Genomic DNA, 17,469 nt, shown 5'->3' on the forward strand with positions numbered 1-17,469 from the left:
CAAACAAGGCACATTTTCTACAAAAATAGTGTTGTTCCCTAAAAAAACATTGTTTAAATTTGAATTTATGATGTTCATGCAATAATTAACACATATTATTGTGGCTAAAATGAAATTATATGTGTGAAATACATAATTTTTGGTTGACCTTCGTTTTCATTGGGGGGGGCATGGCCCCCCTTTGCCACCTCTACCGGATGTCCATGCCCACCCCTCTTGACATCTAAAATGGGGCAACCAGTTCTGGATATATTCTTGAAAGCGATCAAAAACCATAGAACAAGTAAAAAAAAAAAGTGACCTTCCCCCTTTCACCAGTATTATTGTCTGTTGCATGGTAAAACGTAAAGCAAGGGTCATTTCTTTCTTCATTACACTGCTGTTAAAAGTTCCGTCTTCGACAGTTGCGTTATCTTTAAAATGCTGGGATTTTTCTCTTCAGCCACCTGTTGCTCGAACTTCCAGCCAGTCTCCTTGTTTTTACGATTCAGCTGGCGCAAGTGTTTTGTCTAGAGTCTGCAAAGCTCTTGCTTGTCGATAATAGCGATGACTGACTCATCCAGCGCGAAGGAAAAAGTTATTGTTTTGAATCTCGCAAAGCTGTTTTGATTTGACCAAAAAGGAAATCCATCTCCAGAAAGGAAAACAAGAGTTTAAATAACTTCATGTTCTGCACCTTCTGATAAGCAAATCTGTAAATTTAATTTGCATCCGCTTTTCTTCAGAACCATTCAGGTGGAGGGGGAAAAAAAAAGTGTGTTCAATGTAGGAATGGTCGCTGAGAGATTAAAAAGACATTATTCAAGGGGAAAACAAACATTTGGAGGGGTGGGTGTTTGACATCGAGAATACTCCTAAATCCAACATTAAATGGTCGATTAAGTGAGAGTAAATAACGATCTACCATTTTGATATGTGAAATGCGCAGTTTCATAAAACTTGTTTACAGTTCATTTTATACTGATGGGCTAGTCGGGACTAAATATACAGTTTAAAGTGAAATTCAATTCCAAACCCGAATGATTATCGAACTGGGACGCTGTTTAATTATGTGTCCTAGAATACGCATTGGGTGAAAACAGATCGCAAGTTGGCGTTTCCTTTTCACGCTGGATTACAATGCAAGTCAAGGAAGGAGTTTGGACTGCTCCCTTGAATGGGGAAGGAGGGTGAATGAAGTTGGTTAAAGCAAAGAAAAGTGACTTTTCTTTACGATGTATTTTACACAGCCGAACCAGAACGAAATTTACAGCCCTGGCTTTATTTTTTTGTCTGGTACCTAGAGAGGTTGTGTTGTTTCTCCCGAGAGATCTAATCTTACCAGTTAATTTTGTAACAGACAATGCTCCAGTAGACCCGTACAAAATCCAACATTTATTCTGCCCGATTATCTCCAGACTTTTGCTGGCACCAGTCTGACTGGTATCAAGATTCTTCGAGTTTCGCTTGCAATAAGCAAAAGATTGTTTTCCTTTCCATTGGTCTCAGTGCAAACGGGTTTCTCATGAACTAGAATTGTAAGAATTTCCTGGAAAAGCAACGACTGTGCACAATTGAAACAAAGTAACATTATTTTAAATTCTCTTTTGTGAAAACTTTTTCATGTTCTATTTTCCTTCTCACAACATGCATCCTGTGCATAACAGGTTGTATAACTACCAGGATAAATGGTGTTACCATCTCCTAGGCATCTTTGTGTCCATTTGAGCTCCCTTTAAGCTGAAAATTGGTGTAAATTCCAATAACGACCCCTTCGAAATAACGACCCTTTTCCCGGGAACTGTGAAAGGTCGTTGAATCGAGAGTTGACTGTATTTCTTTTGTAGTAGCCCTGTATATTTTGGAAAAATATATAATGTAGAATTTTATATTATTTGAAGGGAAAATTCCCCCCCCCCCCAATCTCAATGATGCAGTCTGCGCCATAATCCACCCCTGCAGGCACCCCTATCCAACACAACTAAATATTGGAATCTTCTCCCATATTTTACATTTTTGTACATTTTAAGCTCTTTAGATGCACTGCTCAGATATGGGTAAGTAGGGTAGTATGGTATGTGCTAAAAAATAACACAAAGAAAAATGATTAGGAATCGTGATGCCTCGAACTGAAAACCATGTTCAAGACTGAAGGAAAGGAGAATGCTATCACAGAGCTTCTATTTTTCGAAACTAGAAAAATAATTATTTTATATGCACAAAATATTATTTTCTATAATATGCCAATTAAAGGTTCTGTGAACTAAATTTGTGGAAGAAACATTTTCATCTTCCATCACAAATGAGAGATAAACATCCACCTTAATTTCATTTTGGAACAGCGTGGGATTTTCAAGTAAATACAGTGGAACCTCGATTCTGTTTTTCAGGGAACAAAACTGAAAAATTTTACATGCAGAAAAATGTAAAATCCACGAAATTTTTATTACAATTTGCTATGTTGGGCCCATCAAGATTGAATGTATCATGCGGGGAAAATGTAAAATTCAGGACTGTAAAATTGGGGTTCCATTGTACAGTGAATTGTATGATTTCATACTAACCTTTCTAAATATACGAGTGTAATTATGGCACATTCAGCTGTTAACTGTGCATTGTTAAATAAAGTTCTCACGAACTTGTATATCTGACGGTGCTCAGGATTATGCCTGTCATAATCTGATGATACCCCATCTTTCTGGAATAAAATTAATAAATTAATGCATTTTGGCTCATTACTAGCAGGTAATGAAAATTATTATCAAAGGTAATCTTACAAGTAGGGCTCCGAAGTTGATGAAAAATCTTTTTTTTTTCCCTGGGCCATGAAGACAATGTTAAACCTGAAAGTAGTCTGTTTTCCTTTAGTTACAACCACAAAATGTAGCTTTTATTTTGCATTCTCAGTTCTTTCTTGGCTTTCAGACCACTTTCAGCAGGTTTTTGCTTTTGTTCAGTCAATCTGTGAACATGTGTGTGTAAAAACAAACCAACCAGTGTCGTCACATGGTGTTAAGTATAATCAAAAACAATTGAGTAGTGTCGAGCGATCGAGCAGAGACAGACACATGCTGAGAAAGATTGTTGTTTATAACGCTGTGTGATTGCATGTGCCACTTACAGTCATTATTTGTTTATCTACAATAAAGCCACATATAATCATTATGGTGTTTTCATATCACATCAGCCGTGAAGCGTGCATAACAATCTGAAGCCACAACAGCCTTTTTGATGCATTTTCTTACAATTTTTTGTTTCTTTTTGCTTCTTCTTCCCTGTTGTTTCATGAATTTTAGATCTATTTACTAGCATAACTTACATATTGAAATGTCCTAACGTGGTCTTTGTAGCAAGTACACCATGAATCGAAAATATGACAAAATAACAATATTATCTTTAACTGAAATCTTTGGCAATTGTGCTAAATGTCCTCCAGCAAACCTAAAATACTTTCTGTGAAGCACTGCTGGCCACTAGTATCTATCTAATCTGTGGTTTTAAAGTAAAATTAGTTACAACATTAAAATATATGCACAACTGAATTTTCTGATACTGTATCCTTCACGGCTAATTCTGAAAGGAGGTGATTGACTTAAAGGAAAATCTTGCAGTGTATTTTATGTAACCTTGAAATAAAAACAGCCAAACAAGTTTTATCGAATTATTCAACTACTATCTTGTAACTTATGAAAAAAAAAATCAAGCTTTCAGTTTAAGAGCAAAAATTATTTTTGGTCAGTTTCTAATAATTTAAGTTTAAGATTTTTTTAAGTCTCAACTTCTGAGGTCTACTTACAAGTTTCAAGTACAGTGGATGTGGACACTTTTTAATTCGAGCTTGGATAATTAGAAGTATCCAATAATTCGAACAGAAGTTTATTCCCCTTGAAATCATTTTTAATGAAGTACGTTTTGGCTAATTTGTATTTTGGGTAGTTTGAATTTTTTGTGTGTACCCTTGGAGTTGGAATTAAAGAGAGTCCACTCTATAAACATTCATTGTATTAATGTTAAAAGAATTCTGAAGCACCAACAGGTTTCAACAAATAATAATAATACCACCACCACCAACAGTTCTCACTCCCTGTATATTTTTTAAAAGTTGCTCTCCTGTTCTTGGAATTATAAAGACCAGCTAATTATTATGCTACAGACACAAACCGTGACTAAAAATCAAATTATTGGACTAGGCAATAAGACTTTTATTGATGTATTTCTTTATGCAGCTTTATGACAAAATGTAATAAAAAATGTTGCACTCTCTACTGCACTTTGGATAAAACAAGTTACTGTGAAACAAAAGGATGAGAAATTATGATCTGCCTACTTACTGTTAACGGATGCATTCTTTCATCAAATATATCCAATTGCCTATCTGATGTTCTATTTTTGATGTGGTAATAAATGGCTAATGCTACACACTTGATTGTGTTTTTCAAATTGGGTTGAGAAACTGTGCTGTCATCTAGGTAGATTGTTGAACACGAGCTACTCTTCTTCAATGGCCTAGTTTCTATGAGCTGAAAAAAAAATACATATATGTCCAGATGTTATTAGAATAATTAAATCAAGAAGACTTAGGTGGGCAGGCCATGTGGCACGAATGGGAGAGGAAAGAGGAGTTTACAGGATTCTTGTTGGGAAACCTGATGGTAAGAGACCTGTAGGAAGGCCAAGACGAAGATGGAGGGACAACGTTGAGATGGACCTAAAGGAAATCGGTAGGGATGGAAAAGAACATATAGATCTTGCTCAAGATAGGGAAACATGGAAGGCCTGTGTTGCTGCAGCCATGAACCTTCGGATTTAAGAAGGCTAGAGAGTTAGTTAGTTTATACATAGACAATATCATTAAATTTCTGATTGAAATTTACATTAATAAAAATATATGCAAAAGAAAGCATTTACATATAAAACAGAAGGTACATGATTTTAAAAGTAAATCTTAAGAGAAACAATGGAAAAAAAAGCATGCATCTACAGAATATGTAAATCTCTCGAATTCGATAGTGATTGCTTACTGCACAAGAGTTCTAGTTTAATTATTTGTCTGCCTGATGAAGATGATGGAGGCTGATGAAACATCCGAGATTTTGTGCACGAGTGCTGGTGATATTTTTTTACGAGAGGTTGTTTCATTCATGAAGCACGAGGACATGAGCAAGAGACATCTACATGGGAGGACGGCTCGACGGACATGGGTGTTTAGGAACTTTTTTTTAAGTACATTAGAAACATGTTGCTCAATATAACTGAACAAAATATGTCGATGGAAAAGGGTGAAGAAAACTGGCTCTTTTGAAAAATGTCCAAAAATTTAATAATGATATATTTTTATAAACTTTTTCCTAGGTTAATAATTGACTTAACAGATACACTTACAACTCCAAAGTGAGCAAAAATCCATAACCTAGAACACACTTTTATATTTTTTTCTAATCCCTGCTTGCGTTTTGACATAAGGGAATCACTGTTGCCAGCTTCTTCGACTTCATTTGTTGCCATGGAACCACAAGCCAGGAACAAAGGTTTTAAGAGGGAGGAACACATGAGAACCAATTGGTGCTACATCTGGGTTGTAGAGGGAATGGTCAAATTGTTCCCAGCCAAATACAAGGTGTGTTTAAAAAAAGACCGCATTGAGTGCACTACGCGCAAACTACTTGATGGAATCAAATGAACACAGTTGCACCATTTAGCGGCATCTTTGTGAAGTACATTGCAACAATGCCCGGAGCTCAGTGCAAGCTGTTTGCGTGCACGAGCAACACGTGTCAGAGTCTGCAGCGGTCAGTGAGACATTTTGTGGCTGTGTGAAAAATGAAAGATTTGCAGGAGCAACGTGTGTGCGTTAAATTTTGTTTCAAGCTCAGTAAAAGTGCCACAGAGACGTTCACAATGCTTCAGGAAGCCTTCGGTGATGAAGCAATGAGCCGATCACAGTGTTGTGACTGGTACACTCGGTTCAAAACTGGGAGAACTTCGACGGATAAAGATCCTCGAAGTGGGCGATCGTCCACGTCAACAGACGGTGTTCACATCAACATTTTTTCGATTGGCAAGAAATAGTTCATTACGAATACGTCCCACGAGGACAAACAGTCAACAAGGAATTTTATGTGGAGGTTATGAAGAGGTTAAGACGCGCAGTGATGCGGAAAGGGCCCGAGCTTTGGCGGAACCAAAACTGGATGCTACACCACAACAACACGCAGGTTTACACCGCTCTCCTTGTGACTGAATTTTTGGACAAAAACAGGACGACGGTGATTCCTCAGCCTCCATTTGGCTCTGGCAGACTTTTTCCTCTTTCCAAAATTGAAATCGACATTGAAAGGTCGTCGGTTTGACACAATTGATGACATCCAACAAAAATGTATGAGGGACCTAAAGAGCATTCCCGAAGAAACGTTCCAGGAGACGTTTTAAAGCTGGAAGAAACGTTGGGAGCGGTGTGTGGCCAGCCAAGGACAGTATTTTGAACGGGACAAACATGAATAAGATGTATATGTTCAGGTAAAGTTGCTATTCCAACAATCCGGTCTTTTTTTGAACACACCTTGTATGATGAGATCTTGCTTTGCAGTGGGAGTGTGTGTGCACAGGTATTCTCCTGAATCATCACAACACCATGGCTAAGCATGCCATGTTGCTTATTCTGGATCGACTGCACAATCCATCTTGCAGCATGTGGCAACAAAGCCGAACACAGGAAACAATCAACAGACTTACTTTAAAATTTATAAACAAACGCCATAATGCATAAACACAGTTTGAATGCCTGTAAATGGCACAAGTCCTTTGGAAAAGAACCAACAAACTCGGCAGGCATGTGCACCATCGTGACAACAGTGATGTTGTGGCAACATTTATATGGAACTTATTTTATGAATATCCTTTGTACATATTCGCTGCAAGTACAACAAGCGTGTTTAATATTCCCTGAATTCCCTAACTTCCTAGTTATTTATTTTAAAAAAATTTCAGACCACTGTTTACACTTTAACCTACAATAAGCCAATATGTGAAAGCATCCAGTTTGAAAACTGCTGCGTTGTTAAGTACTTCTTTACATAACAAATGCCTGGTGCATAAAAATATTGTAAAGCAGCATGTAAAAAATTCACATTCAAAACATATACAACAAAAATTCAAAATTTCCTGACTTTTTTTAACCACAGGTTCATTTCCACGACTTTTCAAGTTTCCCCAAGTTTGTGATAACTTAACTGAATAGGGTGACTCGGGGTAATTATTGGACACAGAAAATTGGGGTAAATATTGGACAGGGACCAAAAACCATGTTGTATCATAATTTGTTACATCTAACCAACCAACATTTGTTAATTGCATATCCAGCAATGGGATGAGATTAGTACATTTCTCAAAAAAATATATTAATAACCCAAAGTGATTGAAAAAAATGCTTTTAACTTTCTTTCAAATGAAACAAAATTGTGTATATGTTTGTTTTCTTTTACTTGATCTTGAATTTTGTAATGCCCATTCTTGGATGTGTATGAAGTGGTTTGTGCTGAAAAACACCACTGTAGGATGAACAGTAACAGTATGGCATGCATGTTTAGTTATGGGGTAATTATTGGACACAGTGGGGTAATTGGTGGACATGCTATGGGGTAATTATTGGACAGTTTGATTATTGGAGTGCAACAGGTACTAGTGGCCAGCACAACCACAAATTGAAATTGTGAAAACACTGTATGTGTTGTATGGTCCTGTGCAAACCGTATCAGTTAATCCATTTCAAATAACTTGTAATGATGAAGTAAGGTCAATGTTTCAAAGTATCTCTAGTGCCTCCCCAATGGCTCAGTGGTAGCATTGTTGTCTTGTAATCAAGGGGTCCCAGGTTCGATACCCGGTGGAGGGGAGGCACATAGTGGTTTGGATCCCACTTTAAACTGTCGGACCAGTCAAGATTAGCCTTACTGTGCATAAAGTGGACTTAAAACACCAAATCAAAATCAAAGTATATCTAGACTAAGGAACGAAATATTCCCAATTCCGCAGTCTGATCGTGTAATTATTGAAGATGATGTGGAAAGTGACAGCCTAGTGGAAGCCTATACTATAGCATCTCAAAATGATTTGTTGCAGTGCGTTTGATTAAAAGACATTTGTGCAATGTCTAAAAAGTTTAAAAGTTTTGAAAAGTTATGTATTTAGTTTTTAGTTATAACTGTATTTAGTTCTAATCAGTTTAGTTGTAGTTTGGTGACAGACAGCATCTCAATATGCTCAAATTTACTTGTTATAGTTTGTGTGATTAAAAAACACCATTTGTGCAATGTTTGTATTTGAACAAAGCAGAAATTATTAAAAGGTTGCCCGAAAAACTAAAAGTTTTGCTAATTTTTACTAGATTTCACTGTTATACATTTTTGCAGCAGTCATGTGGTGTTCAATTATACCTCACACACAGCACCTATAGTACACACCATTGTCCAGCATTTACCCCCTATAGCTCATCTGCGTACTGTGAAAACTACTGTCCAATATTTACCCCACTGTGTCCAACAATTATCCCAAGAGTTTATTTTTTCTACTCCTGAAAGGAATTAGTATATTTCAACAATGGTACCTGACAGATACATCAAATAGTCATTACCAAAAAAATTACTGGCTAGAAAAGTACATAAATGAGGGAGCTATGGTAAAAGTTTGATTTTTGTCCAATATTTACCTCAGGTCACCCTCTGTGTTTTGGTAATAGAATAGTATTCAGTATATAAAAAATTATACTTACATGATTCTGACTTCTTTTTCTAACCAAGCCATCTGAAACAACAAATAGTTATTTTAAATAGTTGTAAAAAATTACAAAAAAATATACAACAGTTCATGTATTTTTGTTATTTTACGTTGCATTTCTACCACTTTCGGCTAATCATGATTATGAGGATCATTGATGATAAGATACAATTGCTCAAGAGGCAGCAGTAAGATCAAAAGGCAACCAATTGGCATGCTCAACCACTGAACCAATACAATTACAAAAGTTATTATATCATTCAACTACCAATTAAATCTTAGGTGGGTTACAATAAAAAGTGTTCCATAAATACGCAAAGCTGAGGAAAAAGTATTTAGAAACTGAAAATTAACCTTTGGGCCATTCCACATCATGCTAACACAATTTTTAAACAAATTCTACTTGACAATCTTAGATTTTGTTTAATTTTGGTTATCCCATTTAATACAGGGTTGGTTAGAATAAATAGGATCTTGATTTGAGTTGGTGTTATAAGTCCACATTGTGCACAGAAAGGCTAATCGAGACTGGACCTACAGTTTAAAGTGGAATCTGAACCACTATGTGCCTCCACGGGGTATCGAACCTGGGACCCCTAGATTACAAGGCGACGATGCTACCCCTGCACCATCTGGGAGGCCATAAATAGGATCTAAACAGTGCAGCGTTCTGTTAAGTAACAGAAGAATATATTTAAACACACCATAAAAACATTGGTCAAGATGTGCCATTTTGTCATCACAAACTACAGGGTGTCCGAAAAAGATTAAATTGAGAATCAGAATCATACACAGCACATAAAATGAAAGTATATCATCTTCCCTATTAGTGGAACTCAAATCAGACTATTCATTCTGTGATAACAAAATGGCATATCTTTAACATGTTGTCATGGTATGTTTAAATATTTTCATGTATTACAATATGCTGCCCTTTTTATAACCTACTATTCATTTTGCCCAACCTTGTACACTTGTAGAATGAAAAACAATCCAAAGCTAAGGTTTCCATGTCATTACTTTTGAAATTACACATCTGCAGTTACCCAATATAAATAAAACAACAATTGTCATAATGGTCATAATTTAAAGCTCTATTTAAAGCTTTCATATGATATGCAACACAATAAGATTTTGATAAGAAAATATTTATTCCTTTTTCAAAAGAGAGAGAGTTGTATTTTAAAATTTAAAAAACAACTCAAAAAGTGTTCAAATAGTTTTCTATTGATTGAATCTTGAGCATCTTGTTATCATCGTGCACACAAACATGTGATTATTTGTACATTACATCCTAAGATACTGTATTGTCAGGTTGAATTTATATGAATATTCTGAACAGAATATTTTGCTCTACTAAATTATTCTCTGAAGATGTAAAATGTGGTTTTCCACACTAAGTAATATACTAGAAAATTATGTAATTTATGTAAAATATGATTCAGGTAAATTACCACAATACACTATGCTCTAAAATCTGAAGTATTTTGTTTCTCTGCTGGGAAGTAAACTGGGATCTCTTGACTATGAGGTGGAAGCATTAACCACTGGGCTATATAAGAATTTCCCTGTACTTATCAGGGATTATTTTTTTGTATGTATTTCAATAGGCCCTATAAAAATTGAATTAAAATATTAGCACATCAATACCTGAATATACTTACTCTGCACAGAAACCTTTGATCTCTCCAGAAACAAAGTTCCTGCTTGTGGATGAAGCGAAGGGTCAGCCTCCCAATCTTCAGGTTCGCGTTCACTAATATGCTGGATGTTCCCGAAGCTTTCAGACCCTGCAAATGCCTGTATATCACCGACTTCGGCAAAGTTGCCTCTCGTTGATTTCCGGTCATTCTCTGGGCTTGAATTAGCACAGCAGCTGTGTTTATTCCCCATTGTTGTCTACTAGGACAATATCACAACAGTTATAAGTAAGAAGTTTTCTGATTGGTGGACACTTAGTGCATTCATTTCTTGAGGAAATCATAATTGGAAGCAAAAGCAAAACTCTGCACCAGCACATGGTCTGCTCTCGGCCCAAAACCTCCTTTTCAACAGAACATGCACCATGTTTTCAAACTTGCTTTCCTAAAACAACAAAAATCTTAGTTACATCAATCTATACTTATCAAAGACACACAGGAACAACTCAACTACCACATGTTATATGATATATGATATGCTAAGTAAGCTATGTCAGTAAGGTCTGATGTCTGTAACATTTGACTTATGGTATCCAGGCCAGCTAGATTTTGTTTCTAGACATTCTCTACTATATTTCCTTACTCACAATGCTATTTAACCAAAACAAGGGTTGCCCAATGCTTGAGTAGAGCTCCGAAGTTGATCACAAATCATCCTTTTCTGAGCTTTGGAAACAATGCTAAACTTGATACTGTCAGTCTCCCTTCAGTTGGAACCAGAAAACATCTTTTATGTTGCACTTTCGGCCTTTTAGGTCATTTTTCGGCATTTTATGTCGTTTTTGAGGCTTATTTTCCTCCTCTCTTCTTGTTTCGTGAATTTTAAATGCATTTGCTAGCAAAACTTACATATTACATTCCTCACATGGTACTTTTAGCAAGTTCGCCATTAATCGAAAATACGGTCAATGTAAAAGTAAAATATTATTTTAACTGAAATGTTTGGCAATGCATTAAATAATTTATTGCGGTACATTTATTTCTCCTCCAGCAAACTTAAAATACTTTGTGTGAAGCATACTTTGAAGTTCCTTTGGTGGCATCAATTATCACAGCTCACAATATTTAAAAGAATATAATCTGATGTACGTGAAACACCTCTGTATTTTCAGTTCCTGGCCAACTCCTGTATCATGGAAGGTTCACTCTAAAAGAAAATGACTAAAGAAAACTACATTAGCACTTAATTGCTATTATCTCTTTGTTTGAGTAGTTTAAACCATCAAACAAGGGGCTTTATGTTTTGTCAAATTATTCAACTAATCTCTCGTAATTTATGAAAAATACAGCTTTCATAATCAGAGCGAAAATTATTCTTAGGTCTTTTTCTTGAAATTAATAGGTAATTTTAAAATAATTTTATAGGTCATTTTTTTAGGTCATCAACATCTGAGCCCTGCTTATGAGGAAGACATGTCATGACTATGTATCATATATCTCTCATAATTTCTCATGAATATGTATTTGTATAGACAGGAGACAATTACCGGCATAGAATTATTAAGACATACTAAAATTCTTATTATTTATATCCCTTTAACAACACACATGCCAGGTAATGACAAAAAAACAAAATACACATTGCAAGGTTGTTTTTCAAGATCAGATATAAGTTGCAGGAATTCCAATAAGTCCCTAACAACACAAATTTACATACTGTACAAGGGGACTCACAATTACTTCCAGGGTCTGTGACCTATAATTTGCCATTTCCAGGTTGTAAACTAACCTTACCTCCAGATCATGAAAGGATAAGTCAAAAGGTTTAATTTGGCACTAGCACTGCTGTATTCACTGAACTGATGTCAAGATTATGAAGCCCAAATTCTGATTGTGTAATGTTCCTACTTGTTCGTGAGAGTAGGTTAGGCGAGTCTATTATTATTTTAATTATGCTCCTACATGCTGCAGGAGGGTTTCAGAATTGAGTTAACATCCATACTTCAGACTTTCCTCATGAGAAAATCTGTTAATGCATTCTGCATATTTAGCTATAGCTTTGTTTTGACCTCCATTAATACTTTTTGCCTAACCTCAAGGATGCACAGATTTCTACAAAGCATTTGTACACCAGATATTTTATTCATACATTTTCTTTAAATCATGAAATTTCTAACCAATTATAACATTTAGTAGACCTACTTGAAAATCTGTTGAATTGGTTAAAAAAAAAAAACACTGTCAAATTACCTTCAACAGTACTTGCATAGCAGTTTTATCTAGCATGTTAATCGGTGAACAAAAAAATTTGATATTGATGTTAAGAAAACATACGAAATGTTTCATCTTATAGTTACAAATGGTTCAAACATTTAATGCATGTTATATGTCATGTAGTTCCCAATGTGCCATAAACCTGCAGTGTAACAAACTGGACCATCTTTCTCATATCAGACACATTAACAAAAATATAAAAAATTCTAATATCACAATTTCATGACCATCTTAATATATGTTCTGCAGTACATATTTTATATACCATTTTTTGGTACTAGTCACTGGTGTCTTTTAAAAAAAATAATGTCAAAGGAAGAATTATTTTCTTAATGCAATCCTTCAGATTTGTTTTTAAAAAATTCCTAGCAATTTATGAAAACTATGCATTAAATCAGTGCAATAATATTTTTCAGGTGTGGCATGAGAAATTTAAAAATATGTAGCCAGATATTTTGTATTACAATATATGTAAAAATACAGGAGAGGGGGCACTACTTCACCTCATTTCATGCATTACACCTTGAGACTTGTTAGATGTCTGTTAAAATAAAATGTCAGATTTTGGAATATTATGTGGTTTTCTGAAAGGAGTGGAATTCAAAGAAAGCCTTTGGCCAAAGGCCCAGCCAAACCTTAACCTGTGACCTATAAAAGAACCCTTTCCCCCTCCTGACAAGAAGAAATTTAAATATGTCAAGTCTGGAGTTGAACAAACAAACAAAAAAAAAGTAGGGCTCTTCATCCATAGTAATATGTGATCAGCAGTGATTTAACCCAATACTAGCCCAATACTACCTTCAAATCTTTGGTCATTTATTCCTAAATGTACACCCATGTACAGTCATCCTTCCCTCCCCCTTCCCCCAAACTGAAAATTCCGAATAAATCTCTTTGTGGTCAGGTATCTTGTAGTCCTAATTACTAGGGATAGATTTTTTGTAGTTTAACTTTTATATTTTGCTATATACATGAAAGGTATGGCTCATGCTATAAAAAAAATAATTAAAATAACATGCCTCGTTAGGGAATATGTAGGCGTACTGAACCATCTCTCCCTAATTGGACATATTTTAACCATTTTTAGGTCAATGTTCCAATTTTGTAATGACTTTCGTACCCTTGATCCTCTGCACCTTTCTCGAGAAAATTAAATATTTTTTACAAATGTTTACAATTGCTTTTTAGCTTGCAGAAATGTGTTATTGAGAAGTACAGTACGTTTGTTGCCTTAGCGTGAAGCAGAACAGCCTGAAGCTTTCATGCAATTTAATATAGTACCTAACATGACATTCCACAACAGATGGGGCGTTGCCTACAGTTTCATGAATGTATTATAACATAAAGGAAATCAAACATCACTGAATGAAAACTTATGAAGCCCAAATAGAAGTGAACTTATCGTTAGGAGTATTAGATTTATAATTTTAAGTCGTTAGCTTAGGAGTGCTGACAACAATTTTGGATGTTTTTGTTAAGTTTTCTCCATTATTTGCATTATCTGCATGCTGGAACCAAATCTATATTATGTAAAACATCAAAATCTGTCGATTAAACAACAACAAACAAAAAACTACGTAACTCTGGAGAGGGCACAATGGGTCAAGGACCAAATGACTTTTGCAAGTTGTACAGAAGGAATGAATTTTTTATAGTGGAAATGATTCTGCAAGTAAATATGAAATTCATGAAAATTATTTATACATTTTTAAGGTAGTGAAAGTATTAATTTCTGTGCACTTGACTCATTGCAGTCTTTCTACATGGAAAACACACACACCTGCAGGAGAGGAAGAAAAGCAAGAAGAAAGGTAACTTAATCTAATAATCATAACCTACTAAAAACCTCATTAGTAGAGCCCGGATTTTAGGCAAAATGCCTATTCATTTCCGACGCTGGTAGACAAAAATTGAACACAAAAGTACACCGATCCGAAGGTTCTTAACATTCTGAACAATACTTTATGTTGTCTTTTTGCTCTTTTGTCATTCCGACAAGGCATTATGTTGCCTTTTTTTTGCCTATTTCAAACATTTTTGCCTTTTTTTGCCTCTATCATTCCGACAAGGCATTTTTTAAAATTATATTTCAATTCTTCTATTTGATTTCGTTTTTCAACAACCCTTGTTATTCAAATTATTATTTGTAAATACATCTTTAAAGATTTAAGAAGAATTTAAGTCCTTCTCTACAGTTTTTAATGCCTCTTCTTCAATTTTCACTGCCTCTTTCTGAAACTTGACTGCCTTTTTTCGACATACACTGCCTTTTTTTCAATTTATCGTTGCCTTTTTGCCTGCCATTTTTAATACTTCTCAGTGCCTGAACATCCGGGCTCTACTCATTAGCATACAGGCTGGAAAAAAAAAACATTCTGCACAAAAGGCATAGTTACGTAATCCAAAATCTGTTAAATACTTTTTAAAAAATTGCACATCATGAAGTATGTATTAGAAATTAATATTGCAGTCTCCAGGGCAAAGCGGTAGGCAGTATGCATTACAAAGTGAGAGGTTCCACGTTCGAATCTTGGGGAAGGCACAGGAGCATTATTTTATTTTACCAAATATTTATTTAATCAGTTCACTTATCCTAAGATGCACGATTATCCCAAGGGCTAGAAAAGCAGCATAAAATAACAAAATAAGAAAGAAACGTATATTATTCCTAGGGCATAATTATGGGAATTATAACAGCAAATTTACAATACCAGACCCCTCCCCGATTTTTGTAATATTTCGCATACTCACTAATTGAGGCCTCCTAATAACGAATTTGAAGTTAAAATTTGGGGATCACGTGTAGAAATTGCAAAATAAGCAAAATTGAGTGGTCCGTGATCGGAACAGACATGCACGATTGCTCATTATTTACCAGAAGATTTTGTGTTTCCAATACATAAAAAACGAAATACACATTCCTGACATTACTACGACCCCAAATTTTAACTATGCTTGCCTAACCTTACCGTGAATGATTCGTGGGGCTACCCGTGCATCATTTCATGACCCCAAATTTTAATTATGTTTGCTTAACTTAACCTAACTGAGAATGGTCAGTGGGGCTATTCATGACTGGTTTTGAGCTAATTGTGATAACGAACCTATAAAAAATCTTATTTTTGTAGAACTTTAACGGCAAACGTTCTTCATCGAAGATGTCATTTTCGTATCCTGCAATTTTACAATCGATGCATTGTTGCCAAACTTACCTGTAATCAACAACTTTTTTACTGTTTTCTTCCGCCATTCTTACATGATCCATGCTCTCCAAGTATGAAATCAACAGTGTGGCAATGCTGTAGACTGCGTAACTAATTGCGAACGTCAATTGTTCATATCAAGAAATATGGTTCCCATACTTGTATACAGAGAATCATTGCGAGAATAGAAAAGCTTATTTTACAACTTCTACACGTTAATGAACAATTTCTACACCTCACCCCAACATGTTAACCTCAGATAAATCATTGCGACTAATTATTTCGTGAGTACAAGCAGTAGCATAGAAATTACAGAAGGATCCGGTATTGTAAATTCTTGCCTCCATGCATATTCTTATTTCACATATTTTGGTGATTTTATGGTGTAAATCCTAGCCCTATTAATTGGTCTTTAAGATGGATGAAGGTTTGGAGATTAACAACTTGTCATATTTTACTCGAGCTCTGAAATATTAAAAGATATAAGCACAAATCGTGTTGGAAATAAAGCCATACACATATTTTTCATTGCATCTTAGGAATCCAATAGCAGTAACCCCTTGAGACACTTGTTATGAAAGCTGGACAACGAAAGACAATAACTAAAAATTAAACTTCACCAGAAATATTTTTGCACACATATTTTTTTAGAGTATTGTATATGTTTTGTATAATATACTGTTACACAATACATAAATATTCTGATATTGCCGCTACATGCCGTCATTTTCCGTGTAAATAGCGTGAGCCGCTAGCATGGTAATTTATAAAAAGTTGCGTATCAAAATATCGAGCACAATAAAAATATTTTTGCATGTGGTGTTGAAAATTTATTTTCATAATATTTCATACTAACCTATTATGAGCCAAACACTCTAATTTAAGAGTAATTAATGTTTAGAATTTTTCGTAGTACACAGAATCCACATACACCCACCATTATTCACTAAGCATCTGAGATGCAGAGTTGCCACCAATATTGCCACTGATCGAATAGTTTATAATTCACTTGTCTGCCATTTCGGTAGTGTTGTTATAAATTAATACAATTTTACTTTGAATTTTCTAGGGGTGTGAGGGATCCCGAAATGTCTGTCCCGGTGCCGGGATTCGGAGAAAAAATCCCCGCCCAGATTCTGACTTCGAGAATTATTTTCTCAACTTTCCGGAACCCCAACAGTCGGTAAATTTATGTTATGAAAACTGCTTAGATTTCCAAATTTTTGTACACAGGAATTTCTTGGTATGGCAGCTTTCATTTCAGAAATACAATGCAAAATAAATCCCGTCTCGATCCGAAAGGCTCCGCTCGATAATGTCCCGCACAGTGGCGTGCCCAGGATTTTTGAAATGGAGGAGTTACGTATTTTTAGTAGTCAGTCCTCATCTTGCATCTCTTCTTGCTTTTGACGTTGTTTTTTTTTTTCTAGGATAACTTAGCCTAAGGGGATAGTTAAATCCCCAAATAGACCGTGTTAAAAATGTAAACATAAACATTGGTGAGGTCTAGCCCCGTCCACCCGGAACTTCCTGTTTAGGCCAGTGCCAGTGATGTGCGTCTACGTGTAAACAACGATAGTCTACATTCTACACGTAGACTA

The 17,469-nt window shown here is 35.4% G+C and overlaps 1 protein-coding gene across 1 annotated transcript in view; it reads right to left on the reverse strand.

Annotated features, from left to right (window-relative positions):
- Nucleotides 1-16,883, reverse strand: part of CycY (cyclin Y) — a 35,276-nt gene extending 18,393 nt beyond the window's left edge. The window contains exons 1-5 of the mRNA XM_083139058.1: nucleotides 16,725-16,883; nucleotides 10,416-10,836; nucleotides 8,747-8,778; nucleotides 4,311-4,499; nucleotides 2,544-2,677 (exon numbers count right to left, since the gene is read on the reverse strand). Of these exons, the coding sequence (XP_082995184.1) occupies nucleotides 2,544-2,677; nucleotides 4,311-4,499; nucleotides 8,747-8,778; nucleotides 10,416-10,644 (584 nt within the window). The 5' untranslated portion in view covers nucleotides 10,645-10,836; nucleotides 16,725-16,883. The remainder of the gene's footprint in view (nucleotides 1-2,543; nucleotides 2,678-4,310; nucleotides 4,500-8,746; nucleotides 8,779-10,415; nucleotides 10,837-16,724) is intronic.
- Between the last annotated feature and the right edge of the window lie 586 nt (nucleotides 16,884-17,469).

Source organism: Lepisma saccharinum, chromosome 17 (genome assembly GCF_977018435.1).
Source record: "Lepisma saccharinum chromosome 17, izLepSacc3.1, whole genome shotgun sequence".
Taxonomy (NCBI): domain Eukaryota; kingdom Metazoa; phylum Arthropoda; class Insecta; order Zygentoma; family Lepismatidae; genus Lepisma; species Lepisma saccharinum.